Here is a 16,149-nt window from a genome sequence, read left to right as displayed (position 1 = left end):
TCCTCAAAGTCCAGATTTTAATTGTTAATAGAAACCTAACATGTCGTGTAAATTTTTACCAAAGAAGCTTTACTTAATTCAACATCGTAGTGTGTTTGCCTATTTATAAAAGTACATCCATTGAAATAAAATGAGTTCGATGCCGTTAAATTGGTGAATAACCACTAGAAATAAGAAAAACAATAAGAACTTCACTAATAATATGCAAAATAATAGTAAAATGGTAATTTCACAAATTCATCTATGTAGAGCCAATAAAAGTAAAAATAGGATTTGAAACCAATCATTCTATTTCAAGGAATACTAAATAACAAATACACTTGAAATCAATCAATCAATCAAAGTTTGAAATCACTTAAAATTCTAACTCCTCCAGAATGGTTATCGATTCGTACCTGCTGGCACGCGGGTTTCCATTAGACGACAATTTCTCATCATTTTCATTCCTTACTGGAAGAACAAAAACTTCCCCGCAGTCACTTTCCCCATGGAAAACAGCAACATTTCTGTACCAAAGGCAAAGAATAAATCACTAAACTTTTACCAACTCCGTAGAAAATATTGAAGGAAAAAAGATTTTTAACTTTTTCCACCTAAAAGTTTGCATAAAATGGCTAAACATGTGCACAATTGTGGTGAAAAGGTGTTGAAAACACGACAATTGTGGTTGAATCACCGAACCCAAAAATTTGTTTTTGCGGTTTTGGGTGATTTTACATGATATCAAAGCAAGAGATCGAGTTATCAAATCACTGTAACGAATATTAATAACCACTTCTTCAACATTGTGCAATTTTTAAGTCCTCAATAAGGAAAAGATTAAATTTATCGTAATCTATTGACTTGGATTTATGTACCTTAGAATTTTCGGCATCGGATCGATTACGACCGTCAGCATGAGAAATGTTAGTCCCCACCGGAAAACCTCCTTCCTCAGTTTGTCTCTCCTCACGTACTCTGGTGAAAATACTTGTGTAGTTCTCAGATGATGTTGGATCGCTCTCATCCCAGTCACCAAATCTTGGAACTGTGGGGCTACGATCAGGCTGCAAGCTCAAACATAAGAGATCGTGTCATTCAAAGTCATGAACCATTTGATTTCAGCAATTTCTTGGCAGCTTTTGTTTCAAAAGACCTGATAATACCTAAAGAACAAATCTGGAAATTAAGACACTCAAAACACCATTTTCTTTATCAACCTTTAGCTGGTTGATTGTTACTGAAATCTTTTGATGACTCTCTACTTGTGCAATTAAACACAAAGAAAAGGAAATGAGAAGAAGAAACTACAGTTTCAATGCCCCGAGGAGCGGATTGTTGACGTGATCTTCCAGGAGTCAAGGGAGTTATACCATCATGACAACCTCCTTTAGGTGAGCTTGAACCCCTACGGTCACGTAACGGCGAAGATGGTACAACGCTTTTTGCTTCGGTCCTTGGATGCTGTCGTGTTTGGAGAGATGGATTTTCTATGTTGCCATCAGAAGCTGCGCCATTTCTCACAGTGGCCGTGTTGTTCCCCTGGCGTTGATGAAGAGGGGAGTTAAAGCTAACGTGACCCCTTGTTCGATGGTCCAAAGGAGATTGAAGGCGTTTTTTCGTGTTACCATCTTCCAAGCTCATATCTTCTTGAGTGTACTTTTGCCTTAATGCTTGTTGACCCCGACTCGTGGTTGATTTTAAACTGTCATAATCTTGACCAGGAAGTTCCGAACCATCCCGGTGAGATGGAGACTCTGTTTGCCTCTTCACAACACCTTCTCGAGTTTTGTGTTGCTCCGAAATCTCCACTCGGGGAAGAGGATCATTTGAACTCAACCTCTCGGATATAGCCTTTGTTGCATTGTCAAAATAGGTCGTATACGGGACATCTTCCCCATCATCCCACTTCCCAAATTTTGGTACTTGCAAACTCTGCTGCAGGGGAAGATGAAAATGTCTTTCATTCTTGCTAAATCATTTTCAGTGGACCAACCATAAGCAAAGAAACTAGATTCATGGTTCTAAACTGGATTGAATTCATGCATATTCTAAAATTACATGCAACACAAATATGATCCTCCTCCAATTCATGCATATTCTAAAATTACATGCAACACAAATATGATCCTCCTCCAATTCATGCATATTCTAAAATTACATGCAACACAAATATGATCCTCCTCCAATTCATGCATATTCTAAAATTACATGCAACACAAATATGATCCTCCTCCAATTCATGCATATTCTAAAATTACATGCAACACAAATATGATCCTCCTCCAATTCATGCATATTCTAAAATTACATGCAACACAAATATGATCCTCCAATTCATGCAGATTCCTGCAACTTCTCAAAACTTCCGGTAAGGAATTTCCTTATAGTCCCTAAAAGCTAGATGGTAACAAATCTATGAAGAGGTTACAAAACCATCCATGTGAAAGAAAATGACGATATGCAATCAGCACGTATTGTTTTACCTTCGAAGCATACAACTTTATATATATAAACCAAATTCAAAACTCATGAAAGATGAGCTTGCTCATGGTGGAAACTAAGGATAACCATCTTCTTTCATGCTGTCAGCCATGACATTAAAAGCAATACCAATTACTTACCATAGTTTCTGAATAGTATAGTATCAAATTCGTGTTATTACCATGATGGTACCGCCTACTAATTGTGTATCAATAAGATTTCCCACATGAGTCAGAACAATAAACATGGGCATTGGACATCTTAAAGGAATTCTTGGAGTGGAAATGGTCTCTTCTTTATGACAGGAGAAACGGGCTTGACTGAATCTTTGACAAAGTCTTAGAAAGACAGAACTAATTACTTTTTCTTTAAAAAGTTCAGTAAGATACATAATGTGTTCAAAAGACTCAGTCATGGAAAGAGAATTAAAAGTAGCTTACAGGTTGAACCCATTAATTAAGGTAAGCTAGAGAAGAGAAGGTCAAATCAATTCTGGACTCCAAGATAGTCAGATCAACGACGTAATAACGAGCTTGTTCATCTCTGAACTCAACACCAATTGAATATGATTCTACATTGTATACATCCATAAACAGCCAGAACACAAGAAAAGCGAAAAAAGAAAGATCAAACATGCAAAATAGCACCAAATCCTCCAGAAATTCCAAGATTACACCATCTTGAAAGCCTCAACCATCATAAAAATATGCATATAAAGTTCAAAGATGAGGCCAAAACATGGATACCAATAGTTCGCAACTTATAAATAAGATGACGAAGAAATTCAGTAAGCTCCATCGCTTCAGAACCAGTCAAGAACATGGCAATCACAAAATAACAAACGAAGAGAATGTAGAGAACTTTCGAAAACTCACAGCCATTAGCCTAAGGACAAGGCTACAAATCTCGAAACTGTACTCCCAAATCAAACCGAGCAACCTATTTTAACTTCTTCCAAGTCCAACCTGCACAGCAGAAGTTAAAACAAACAAAAATTGGCCACAATAGGCGAAAGCGACGGCCATAATAGAAGAAGATACAGAGCATTGACATGAAAACGATCAACCAATTAGCTAAAGAAAAGCAAGCTTCCATGAAATTAATGACTTACTCAGCGACATTATTGACTCGAAAGTCTAGATTCTCGAAGTAGGACCCGAAACATGATCCAAAATTGATGTGAAAACCCTCTGGAAATCGAATAATATTGCAATTGGAAGACGGATCTGTAGAATTTCATAAACTTTTTTAACGGAGGCTTTTGGGGAACTGAAATGAAAAAATTTGGGGAGAAGAAAACGATTTGACAGCAACATTTTTCACTCCACTTTCTGGAGCAAAAATTTTGCATCATTTTTTCACTTTTTAACTAAATCTTTTTGAGAAATGAACACAAAGAAGAGAGAGAGAGTATCGAAAAACGGAAAAGAAGAAGATGAGGTCAGCGCGATGACGAATGATTGAAGACGAAGAACTTCACTACCGGAGAATTCAAATCATCGGACAGTGACCCTTCCATCGCCCCCATTGATAGTGCAGTGTGCACCTCACACAGTTTTCTATATTTAAATAATTATTATTCTTCTTATATATTTATGATTTATTTTATTTTTATTTTTTAAAATGTCCNTTTTTTTTTTTTTTTTGTATTTTTTTTTTTCATTTTTCAATTATAATTTAAACACGACACTTTATTTGTTAAAATGGTTGAAAAATAGCTATAAATTTAATTTCTCTATTTAATTTTAATAATATATAAAAAAATGTTAATTTATTTTCTTTCAACTCTTATTTTATTTGTAATAACCATATCATTTAATCTAACATTGAAGGTTAGTTTTTCTTGAAATTATTTATCTATTTAATTGAAAATTTTATTTACAATATATTTGAATGGGAAACTTTTACTTATAAATTGAATAATTAAGAATCCGTAGTAAATGCTAAATGTTAAAATATTTTAAATATTTATTCAAAATCCAAACATATGAAAACAACACAAATCTTCGTTACAGAAGAAAACATTTATAAAAAATTAAATCACCAAATTTGGAAAGTTTTCCAAGATCTTCTACTTCTTCGACTATGATCGATTTTCGATTTGAGACCTACAAAATTGGTGAAAGAAAAAAAGCCAGCCCTTTACAATCGAATAATAACCAAGCAAAGCAAAGAAAACAAAAACGTAAAACCAAATCCGTCTTCTAAATCTATCGAGTTAGAACTGAGTCAATTTTGAGTGCATATAAGAGCCCCTCAACTCAACGAAGAACTAGACGAGCCAACTATATGGTCATCTAGTACTAAATGTTGAATCTGCAATCGATACCAAAATTTTCAAAAGATCTCTACTTATATGCATTATCCTAACATCATTACATAAACGATAAAAATGGTAGATGTTCGAATCCTCATTGGAGATGAAAGGGTGAGACCTTAATCAAGAGATGCACATGAACATGCTTTAGCCATTCTAGTAGGAGATGTATCTAAATGATAAAAATGGTAGATGTTCGAATAATTGATCATGCCTAACATCATTACACAACGATAAAAATGGTAGATGTTCGAATCCTCATTGGAGATGAAAGGGTGAGACCTTAATCAAGAGATGCACATGAACATGCTTTAGCCATTCTAGTAGGAGATGTATCTAAATGATAAAAATGGTAGATGTTCGAATAATTGATCATGCCTAACATCATTACACAACGATAAAAATGGTAGATGTTCGAATCCTCATTGGAGATGAAAGGGTGAGACCTTAATCAAGAGATGCACATGAACATGCTTTAGCCATTCTAGTAGGAGATAAAAAAATGGTAGATGTTCGAATAATTGATCATGCCTAACACCATTACATAAACGATAAAAATGGTAGACGTTCGAATTCTCATTGGAGATGAAAAGATGAAAAGATGAAACCTTAATCAGATAAGCATGAACGTCAAGGTCATGAACCAAAAGTTTTCTAAGCAAAAATGCAAATCATTGAAATCTTAAGGATGGAAGTAAGATCTCAACCCCCTAGCATTTCCATGATAAATTTAGATCTAAAGAAAACATATAACTTACTGTACATTACAATAATTTTTAAAAGTAAATGAGCTTACTTCTTCAGTGAAAATGGTAGCTTTTTACTTCAGACATCTGATCTTCTTTGTAGCATCAACTATGCTTTGCCTGATTTCTGGGTGTTTCAGATTTAAAAGTTTCTCAAGCTGAAGAGCTGATTCATTGAAGAGATCCTCCTTTATACAGAACTCTGAAGGAAGAGCAAAAAGCACTTCATTCACTTCTTCCTCGAGTTGAAGGGAAAAGAGGTGATTAAAGACCTGCACAAGAACACATTTAGATGCAATTGAAAAGAAAGCTTAAATACATGCCTAGTCCAGAATGTTTGTACTCACTCCTTTCATTCTTGAGACAACCATATCGTTAATGGTCGGAGATCGTGTGACCAAGTTTACAATAAAAATACCCTGCTCGGAGAGGGCGTCTTTCGCTGCTAGAAGAAACGGTTCTTCTACAAAATCAGCTGCTGGGCAGGTCATTCCAGAGCTACACAGGTCAGAAAAACAATGAGAGTCTACACGTGAATGTTATCGAACCTTCGTTTATCTTTTTTCAATTTGCACAATTGGTTGTCTTGTTTTGAAGTTTTCTTCCCATTATAGCTAATATAGGTTTTGTATGAGAGGGGGTTCTACGGTAGGGAGTATGGTGCTATGATTGAGGAGGTGCTCCTTGATCCCCACAGTGGGGCAAGAGAAGAATTTTGTGACAGTCTTGTTTCTTGTGTTATGAGAAAGCTCGAGAGGAAGATCAATCCTGAACCTATGGATCGTTCCTTTTTCTAATATACGAAATATGATCGATTTTATTTGCTAGTGTGACGAAAAAGAAAGAAAAGCACTTCCGGCCCACGGATGTCCTCACACGGAGAGTTTGCCCCCCAGATATGTTTGCCATATAACGGGGTGGAAGATGGAATCGGGGCGGTTGGCTGCAGAGCCTGATGCAAGCCATCCCCAGGCGGAATTCATATTTCAGTAGAACTCAGGAGAGGTTTGACTATTCCAAATTCACTGTTCTGGAGTGTTGGTCCGTTGGTCGAGATAGGTTGGGTAGGCCCCAAGGGAAGAATTTTGTGGCAGTCTTGTTTCTTGTGTTATGAGAAAGCTCAAGAGGAATATCAGAATTTTGTGTGGGATTTTTATTTTATTTCATTTTTGTCCTAGTGCCTTCTTTCAAATTCTCAATGAAGGCTTAGTTTAAAGAGGGACAGAATAAAAAAAAGACAAATATCACACAAATTATAGTCCAGACTACCTTGAGTCTGTTGCATCCACGTCGATAATAAGTATGTCAATCTTCGTATCTCCTCGACGTTTTACACGAGATGAGTTTCCATTGTCGAGAACAATTGCTGATGAATCCTTTGCCCCAGAATTTCTGAATTCTCTAACAAACTGAATCCCATCAGCAATATGTACCTGAAATATCAACGGATAACCCTCGTTCTTATACATGAAAGTGCAGTGTAGAAAAGTTTCAGAATAAATCTAGATGGCTCTAAATCAAAGCCAAGTCAAAATATGCACAGGATTGACATTTACGACATGGCAGAATGCATTCAGAAATAGCAACTCCGCTGCATTTCTGTAGAGAACTTGAAGAATTGAAGTAAAAAGAAAAAAGAAAAAAGAAAATTCATTGCATGGATGAAAGTTATGAGGCAGTGCTTGCGTAGCTTGATCTGAAAAAATAAATTTAGATTTCCTTATAGGATGCAATAAAAAGATTAAATTTACCTTAATCCTATAGTTTAAAGTTTTGGGTTTAAAATTTTGGGTCTAGTGATAGTTTAACGCACTTCATAGAAGAGCTCAAACTCCGTTCGTGCTAATTTTTCCCGAACGAATATAGATAATACACTAATTTCGCATCCCAATCTAGTTCCTTAAGTCATAGGTGATGCAGGATGTAAGAAATATACTACAAAGATGAGATGTATTTTACCCCATCAGCTTAAATGGTGGCAGTTCTACACCATCAGCTGATGTTTCTTACATGAAAACCAAGACTTAGAACAAACTTACTCCAAAGACATTAGACAAATACTAAGTATAGACTGATAAGAATAGGAGTTAAAAAGACATTAGACATAGGTGTAGCATGAATACCGTCAAATCTGCATCCTCAGTAAAATCGAAGTAATCCCTTGCAAGTTTGAGAATTGTTGAATCCAACTCAACCACCTGGATCATTTTACACTTATCACAATTTAAGAAAAAATTCACCATGTTTTAAGGGGGTAGAGGAGAAGAATTACCTCAATGTGTAAAAAAGACATGCATGCACGGAGGAACATGGGCAGCAAACCTGCTCCAAGACCAATGACAACTGTATTCACCTGTCAAGAACAGCTAGTTAAATTCAGTCGAAAAGGGAAAGAAACAAGAGAGGAAGGCACACATACAAGACATAGATAGAAGGAGCGGACCTCTACATAATGCTTTGTTTACATAAAAGAAAATTGAGAAGTGGTTATTCAGGTTAAGATGACTCTTTTTTAAGCAATTAGAAAGTCACTCCAAATAGACCCTAAATTTCCACCATCAAACTTCTCTAACAGCTTAAAACTTGATTCCATGAAAAAACAAATAATGCATAAGTTGAAAAAATGATTGTAGAAAAGTGCACATTTGCATTGCACTTTCAATGTAGGAAGAGATCATAGAAGGATCAAAGACAGTGAACTTGCCGTTGTTCTAGCTGATGCTACACTCTCCAAATATTGAGATATCAACATAAACCCCGAAATGATCCCCAAATGATAAGAACTTGCCAGATAGCAATGATAAACCTTCATTTGGTCACTGGACTCTGCCACATTATATCAACAACAGAAAAAGATAGAAAACAAAGTGAGAGTGATGCTGGATAGGTGGGAACTTTTGTTGGGATTATTTAGGGTTAAATCTGAGCTTTGAGTAGTTTAATCGGATTCACAAATTTTGGGCTCAGCAATTAAATCATAAGCTACTAAGGAAAAGAAAAACAGCACAAAAATAAAGAGAAGAGGGGGAAAACTGTAAGATCCAGTGCTGCACTCTAGGGACATCCTAGGATTTAAGTCTTGATCCACGATCCTCAATACAAAAATGGTAAGAACCTATTGCACTAAAATTAGAACTTAAAAATCCAATTAGAATAAGAAAATTAATTAAAATTACAAGCGCTAGACTCTAGGGATGTATTATATGATTAGAATTTAGCTTAATAAAAAAAACAAAAAATAGTAGAAAATAATACAATATGAAAGCAATGATTTGACTCTAAATACTTAAATGCTAATCCTCTATTCAACCAACAACAAAAAGCTAAACTTCAAAGCTTAAAAAATGAATGTGAAAAGCTAGATGTCCACAGAGCGGTGCAGGGGTAGGGACTGAGACAGGACAGGGGCGAGAATGAGGAAGACTTTCCCATTCCTATCCCCGCCACATATTCCGATTCCCATCTCCACAAAAATTACATTTTTTTTTCCATTTTTGTTTTTATATTTTTACTTTTTAAATTTTTTCTCAACTATAATAACAATTCTTTCCGAAGAAAAAGAAAAAAAAAACTTCTAAATGGACAATTCTAAATAAAACTATTTAAAGAAGAGATTATAAATTAACCTAATAAAAACAATAAAATTCCATAAGCAAAAATATAATTATAATGTTCAACCAACATCATTTTTAAAATTTCAAACTTCAATATTACAACATAGTCATCGACAACTTATTTACTATAATAAAAATAAAAATAAATCAATCAATCAGGGGTAGTATAATCCTCATCCCCGAACTCTCCCCACTCTCTCCCTCATTCTCCATTTAAATGGGGATACTCACCTTGTTCGTGGCGGGTCCCCACGGGGCCACAGGTTAAATGGATCAATAGTATAGCAAGTCTATTCAATTAGCACATAGAATTTCTTTGCACGGAGACTAAATCGTAACTCAACTTCTTATGCATATAAAAGGTGTTAGACGAACACGACTCTCCACAATGGTATGATATTGTCCACTTCGAGCATAAGCTCTCATGGCTTTGCTTTGGGCTTCCCCAAAAGGCCTCATGCCAATGGAGTTAGTATTCCTCACTTATAAACCCATGATCTTCCACTAAATTAACCAATGTGGGACATTCACTCCCAATAAACCTCAACAATCCTCCCCTCGAACAAAGTACACTAGAAGCCTCCCCTGAGGCTTATGGAGCTCTCGAATAGCCTCCCCTTAATCGAGGCTCGACTCCTTTCTCTGGAGCCCTCGAACAAAGTACACCCTTTGTTCGACACTTTAGTCACTTTTTGACTACACCTTCGAGGCTCACAATTCTTTGTTCGACATTAGAGGATTCTATTGACATGGTTAAGTTTAGGGCATGACTCTGATACCATGTTAGACGAACACGACTCTCCACAATGGTATGATATTGTCCACTTTGAGCATAAGCTCTCATGGCTTTGCTTTGGGCTTCCCCAAAAGGCCTCATGCCAATGGAGTTAGTATTCCTCACTTATAAACCCATGATCTTCCACTAAATTAACCAATGTGGGACATTCACTCCCAATAAACCTCAACAAAAGGGATATAAAGGGGTCAGCAGGTTCCTACTAATAATTTTCTTAAGTCTCTTTTAATTTATGGGAATCCAAAATGCCCGCAGGAGTAAAATTAGGATTCTCTCGTTTGGGACAGAGAACGTTGGGTATAAAACCTACCTTGCATTCTATAATACCTACCTACCCCGGTGAGAACCTGATTCCCATAAGTTTTCGAGGGTTGCTGTGATTACCAACAGTACCCTTTTCTAATAATTTTTCCCTTTTTCTCTTTTGTATTTATGCCCAAATTTGACACGCCATACTTGAATTAAATTTCAATCCTATAAGTCCCAACTTTAACACCGGCCTAATATCAGTGTTTTATAGACTGATTTTTTCCAGAAAAAAATTAGTGAAGAAATGAGAAGTACCATTTTTGTTTACATCCTAACCGAAATAATTTAAACTAAATTTCAGAGTTTGTTACCCTTATTCAGTTTCTTCTTTCCTTTATTCTTCGATTTGGATGATGAATGAGACCTTTTCCTGTCCATCTGACCAGAAACTGTCTCATGAAGTCTTTCCCTTGTCAACAAAGCCTCCGACTGCACCAAACTCTCTGTTCTTTGGAAAATAAGGCGACGAAATATCAAGTCTCCCGTTGGGAAGATGCGACTCGCATCATTACTTACATGTTCATATATCACGTCTTCAACAACTATCGATCCCGTTAATGTAGACGTACCCTACAGAAAAGTAAGTAAGAATTGAGGAAGAGGACACTTATGATATCCAATTTCCCTGGGCGTTAGAAATATTTGAGACCTGAAAAACACAATTACGTTCCTTGATCCCATCACTTGCCGTCATAAATCTGCAACAATAACAATCAACATTCTGTGTAAGGAAATCACAATCTGTCCTGGACATTCTCAAAGCATTAATTAGTCACTTTTTACAGTACATTCAATACAACTGCACATAATTTTACAAAAAATTGTATATAAAAGGCTAAATTATAAAAAATACTTCTGAGCTTCGTCCCTTGTTTAAACGTTTCAAAACTATACTTGGAGTAGAAACCCGTAAGAATGTTGGACAGAAAATCGACGTGGCAGTGGATGCTTGTCTGGATTAAGATTTTGAAAGATCAACATTTAGACATATCGACTTTTCATTCAACATTCTAATGGGTTTCCTACTCCAATAATAGTTTTAAAACACTTATAAAGGTTAATAGTAATCTTACAACTTCATCTTTTATACAAAAATAAAGTTCAGGGTTATTTCGTATAATTTTGCCTACATAAAATAATAAACTTTTCAAGGAATAAGAGAACTATTCCAAGCAAACAGTGAGAAATACACCCATTGTCTGATTGTCTTGTAAGAAGATTTAATTTTAAATTAAAATAAATTACTATTATAATAAATAAATAAATAAATAAAGGGTCAAATATTTATCCCTGATAATTGACCAGTAACAAAGTTGTAAGGGCGCAGCACAAGTAACTTTCAAATAGTAGTCGTTATTTAGTTTCAAGATGAAAATAAAGGTGTATACAATGAAGATTTCTCTTCAATTTTCTAAATCAACCACAGTTCTCCGGACCACAACATTTCAGAAAACTTGAGGATTTTAAACTGTCATTACGTGTATAATGACATGTAAAATTTCTTTACTATAAAGAACATGATATAATGACATGTAAAAGACCAAGTACAATGACAAAATGCTTCCCATTTATCAATTGAGGTAAAGAAGAACAGTACGTATATCTTAGGAAAGAAAGGGAGCCAGGAGGAAAAACATAGGGGTTTATGTTACATACGGAATTTGAGATCCACTGTCATTTTCACCCGGTGCCAATTGTTTAACTAGGGGAGATAAATCTTTCTGAAAATCCAACAAAGATGTGAAAAGTATATATAGTTAGCAATATCAGTTCATACCTCAACGGAAAAATTCGAGGCAAAGCAAATAGTACCTGAATAGCATCCATGTTGGCTCCAGATTGTGTCTCATCTAATAGAATCTGAGAAAATAGGTGATATGTGTAACGAATACTATAGATAGAAATATGTGCACAGAGCTTCAATGTTCAATAAGCAAATACCATTATAAGGCGAGCTGCTTTTGAACTCTCAACGACCATCCACTGGCCCTCTTCTGAAGAGAACAGCCATTCATGAGCTCGGGTCTGAAAAATAACAATTCATTATACATGTAAAAGTATTGCAATACCACGTGCATCAAAAGCAGAAACAACCAAAGGAAATTTCAACCATCCACTTAGATGCATTCCAGCATATAAACAAAGCAAAATAATGGAAGTAGACCACAAACATGTACTCTAATTTCCATCCTCCCTGTTATCTTTGCAAGATTCCAATTATATGCTGAATGAAGTCCAAACTAACAAATAAAACCTACATTAATAATTTTCTTCCTTTTTTCCGCAGGGGGTGACCAGTGCCTAAGAAAGCTCAAGGGTCATGATATGCAGAACACACATATTTCAACAGTAAGCCTGAAGTTTGATGCTTTTTCAAAATTTACTCATCTCACAAATTCATTTTGACAAACAGATGGTTTGACGAAGTTCAACAGCACGACAAGTTTCTCCATAACGTGACTAATTCCTTTGAGCTAGAATAAATTCAAAGCTTTATATTATATCATAGTTTTTTCTTTTTTTTTTTTTGGGTAAGAAATCGAGCTTTCATTGATAAGCATGAAAGGAAATACAGGCATACAAGATACAAGCCCAACAAAAAGGAAGTCCCAAAAGCTACATAAAGGGACTTCAATTCAACAAAATAAGACCAAGCTCATAACTACAAAAAGGTCTAGTGACCGACTCCCACAAAGAGGGGTTAAATTTCACTAGCTCCCAAACCTCATCACAAAACCTCTCAAGCCAAACCTCCACAAAATCGAGAAGAAACTAGCATGCCACAAACTTTGCCTTTATCACAAAAAGGCGAAGTCAGGAAACCTCCTCGATCATAGCAAAATAGTCTCCTTTCCAAATCAAACATAAATTAAAAGAATCCAACTAACAGGTCCAAAGGATCTAGACAAATAAAAAATGTTAATTTTCCATGATGATGCAACGAGTGAATTATCTTGATTCTTTAATAAAATTAACTTTGACTCAAGGAAAAAGACCTTAGGCACTATAAAAACTCCGCATTCATACAAGAATGAGCCAGACTGTTCCCGAGCATCAAGAAGTACAGCTCTATAACTGAAAACGGAGGTCCCTTGTCCACCTAAAGTAAATTGAATCCGACGGCCTTGGTGAAGCTTCTGCAGATCCCCCTTTGCTCCTAGTTGCAGGTCTTCAAGAGATAACAGCAAATCAGCACCACTGGAACACTTTTGGCGAATTATATTCTCGTTCTCAAGAGTTTTGACAAGTTCACGAGTCTGAAAATAGATCAGCAGCCTCAGTCAAGCTTTTAGCAAATTAATAGCCAAGGTCCGCATAACATATCTTTATATGATGGAGCATTCACATGATGAATAATTTTAAACCAAATTAACAAGTTGAAAGGTAATCACCAGATGATAAGTACTTGAACAAAGTATCACTNAAAAAAAAAAAAAAAAAAAAAAAAAAAAAAAAAAAAAAAAAAAAAAAATGAAATTCCAACACAAATTCACAGTTAAAGAAGAAGGCAATTCGTAACCTGATTTCCATGGGAATCGAGCAAAGAAAAATTTAAAGAAGATTCTATCTGGTGCAATGCAGTAGATTCATCTTTCTCCACCACCACCATAAAGGTTTGAAAATTAGGCTTACTCGGTGGTTTCTGAGGTATGACATGAATACTCATCTTCCATCCAAAACGAAACTTGGGAAAGAGCAAGCCTGCAGATGGAGCAACAAATCAGAATGCAAATTTGGTAAAGGCGAGCTGAAGAAAATAACAAGGTGAAAAACTTTTCACGATACTAACACAACGTTGCCTCNAAAAAAAAAAAAAAAAAAAAAAAAAAAAAAAAAAAAAAAAAAAAAAATCTTGGAGTTGATCTGCGAAAAACTCTATTAAGATGGTACCTAAAACATGAGATTCTGCTAATGTAAGACAAATAAACTTTCCTCCTGGTTTTAGAACTCTTTTCACCTGAAAAAACAATCCATCTAAGTGAGATCAAACGATTTCTTTTTTTTTTTCTTTTCTCTTTTTGATAGGAAGTGAAACTATAATAAAATGGCACTGCTTGATTAGAATCAAATTAAACTATCAGGTCAAGATAGCCCAATAACTTTAAATTAGCACCTCAGATAAATACTGACTTCCCAGCTTGGAACCAACTTCTGGCTCCATTAAAGCATCCAATCCACCTTTATCAACAACAGCATCAAATGTATCGTTCGTGAACTGCAAAGCACTGGTCAGAAAAAGGAGAAGAGTATGGAAGTGAAATGTAGCCATTGTTAGACGAACACGACTCTCCAAAATGGTATGATATTGTCCACTTTGAGCATAAGCTCTCGTGGCTTTGCTTTGGACTTCCCCAAAAGGCCTCATACCAATGGAGAGTGTATTCTTAGATTATAAATCCATGACCATTACCTAAATTATCCAATGTGGGACACTTTCATCCAACAGCCATAACTCGGATACTCTTTAGCCGGTATAATATAACCTAAATCCGTCCCCTTATTTCATTTGATCAAAGTTCATATCTAACAAGAATGAATTAAAGAGAATTGACGCAGTGGGTTCTTAAATTAGAAAAAAGTTTCTAAACTTCCTCTTATTTCATTTTGGCAGAGTCCGTATTCTACGAGCTACAAATTTAGGAATTTCGATGCCTTAGAGTTCGTAAACTAGATGCATTTCATTCCGTTGCTCTAAAATCAATCCCGCACCAACACAAAACATTTCAACAATCAAATTTAACTCCATGAACTTAGCTACCTGCATGCTCGTCATATCCATGACACGCCACCGCATATCGGGGCGTTCCCTCACGTTCCGGCGCAGCATATCGGAGATTGCAACTTTAGAGAAATCAATATTGGTGATGCATCGAAAGCCAGCGTCGTAAAGCTGTTCAGATAGACTGGAGTTTCCGCAGCCAGGAACGAGAATCTGAGGAGACGCTGTTTGGGAGAGGGAAGGAAGGTGGGAAATGAGTGGATCTTTGAGCTGAGGCCACTCGGCATACCACTCGAAAGCATCCCCATGGCCGCGGATGGTGAAGAAACTGTCCCAATTCTCTTTGCTGGTGAAGTCCCCGAGAGTTTGGAGGATGTTATCGGCTTTCCCCATGGCTGTGCTTTCGAGCTCCTTCCGGTGCCGGCGTAAGGTTTATGCTTCGCTGTGAGGGTTTTGGCAGGGGATTGGCGCCCCAAAAGAAAACCCGGAGACAAAAATAAATAAAAAATAAAAAAATTGTTTTTGTAATTAACTTATAATATTTAATATTTAATATTTTTACATTTGATCTTAAAATTTTCCAATATTTTGCATAAAAATGCACTTAATTAAAATATTTTAAAAATACTACTAAACTTTTAAATATTTCAAAAAAAATATATATATTCCCGATAATATCACGTTTTAAATATATCCATAAATTTTAAAAATAACATTAATATCTTTAAAAAATTTATGTTACAAACAATTACCGATTAATTTTTATCTGTCTCGATAAAGCTTGAATGTAATTACTATATGCACATTTTTTAAAAGACTCTCTACATGATATTGTCCACAAGGCCTCTTTCATCATCTCCCCTTAATCGAGACTCGACTCCTTAGGACATGGCTCTGATTCCATGTTAGACGAATACGACTCTCCACAATGGTATGATATTGTCCACTTTGAGCAAAAGCTCTCATGACTCTTTGGGCTTTTCCAAAAGACCTCATTCAAATAGAGGGAGTATTCTTTGTTTATAAACCCATGATCATTCCCTAAATTAGTCGATGTGGGACTTTCATCATCCAACAGTGGATGAATGTTTGAGTACAACTACTTATATAGAAACACGAACACAACCAAAATGTCTTGAAGTATTTTTGTTTATAATTATCGACCAAACCCCTTCTCGAACATT

General features: G+C 35.7%; 2 protein-coding genes across 4 annotated transcripts; both read right to left on the bottom strand.

Moving 5' to 3' along the window:
- Positions 1 to 213: 213 nt before the first annotated feature.
- LOC111800928 (RPM1-interacting protein 4-like) lies at positions 214 to 4,001 on the bottom strand. Of its 2 annotated transcripts, none has more exons than XM_023684849.1 (5): positions 3,575 to 4,001; positions 3,339 to 3,428; positions 1,291 to 1,917; positions 858 to 1,046; positions 214 to 506 (listed from the first exon to the last, which is right to left on the bottom strand). In XM_023684849.1, the coding sequence occupies exons 2-5, from the start codon at positions 3,342 to 3,344 to the stop codon at positions 477 to 479; spliced, it is 852 nt and encodes a 283-aa protein (XP_023540617.1). In that variant the 5' UTR covers positions 3,345 to 3,428; positions 3,575 to 4,001; the 3' UTR covers positions 214 to 476. The 2 variants fall into 2 exon arrangements, with proteins under 2 accessions (XP_023540617.1, XP_023540619.1); XM_023684851.1 differs by having other exon boundaries at positions 1,291 to 1,914.
- Positions 4,002 to 4,467: 466 nt separating this feature from the next.
- Positions 4,468 to 15,461, bottom strand: LOC111800926 (methyltransferase-like protein 13). 2 transcript variants are annotated; one of them, XM_023684847.1, is made up of 17 exons: positions 15,005 to 15,358; positions 14,360 to 14,461; positions 14,137 to 14,203; positions 13,766 to 13,947; positions 13,242 to 13,502; positions 12,187 to 12,270; positions 12,058 to 12,105; positions 11,902 to 11,966; positions 10,895 to 10,943; positions 10,557 to 10,815; positions 8,231 to 8,352; positions 7,799 to 7,879; positions 7,650 to 7,724; positions 6,796 to 6,959; positions 5,874 to 6,024; positions 5,577 to 5,798; positions 4,468 to 4,571 (listed from the first exon to the last, which is right to left on the bottom strand). In XM_023684847.1, the coding sequence occupies exons 1-16, from the start codon at positions 15,356 to 15,358 to the stop codon at positions 5,601 to 5,603; spliced, it is 2,262 nt and encodes a 753-aa protein (XP_023540615.1). In that variant the 3' UTR covers positions 4,468 to 4,571; positions 5,577 to 5,600. The 2 variants fall into 2 exon arrangements, with proteins under 2 accessions (XP_023540615.1, XP_023540614.1); XM_023684846.1 differs by lacking the exon at positions 4,468 to 4,571 and having other exon boundaries at positions 5,326 to 5,798; positions 15,005 to 15,461.
- Between the last annotated feature and the right edge of the window lie 688 nt (positions 15,462 to 16,149).

The sequence above is a fragment of the Cucurbita pepo genome, chromosome LG08, assembly GCF_002806865.2.
Source record: "Cucurbita pepo subsp. pepo cultivar mu-cu-16 chromosome LG08, ASM280686v2, whole genome shotgun sequence".
NCBI classification, from domain to species: domain Eukaryota; kingdom Viridiplantae; phylum Streptophyta; class Magnoliopsida; order Cucurbitales; family Cucurbitaceae; genus Cucurbita; species Cucurbita pepo.
The sequence above is the reverse complement of the archived record's forward strand: the minus strand, read 5'-3'. Positions and strand labels throughout refer to the sequence as shown.

Bases quoted from the DNA above. Each gene is read 5' to 3' on its own strand.
- LOC111800928 (XM_023684849.1), bottom strand. The intron at 1,047-1,290 runs GTAGTTTCTTCT...TTGAGCTTGCAG, and splicing joins CTCCTCGGGGCATTGAAACT to CCTGATCGTAGCCCCACAGT. The intron at 507-857 runs GTACATAAATCC...CCTTTGGTACAG, and splicing joins CCGATGCCGAAAATTCTAAG to AAATGTTGCTGTTTTCCATG.
- LOC111800926 (XM_023684846.1), bottom strand. From the start codon at position 15,358: ATGGGGAAAGCCGATAACATCCTCCAAACTCTCGGGGACTTCACCAGC. The intron at 13,503-13,765 runs GTTACGAATTGC...ATCTATTTTCAG, and splicing joins TCGATTCCCATGGAAATCAG to ACTCGTGAACTTGTCAAAAC. The intron at 6,025-6,795 runs GTAGTCTGGACT...TGACCTGTGTAG, and splicing joins GTGGATGCAACAGACTCAAG to CTCTGGAATGACCTGCCCAG.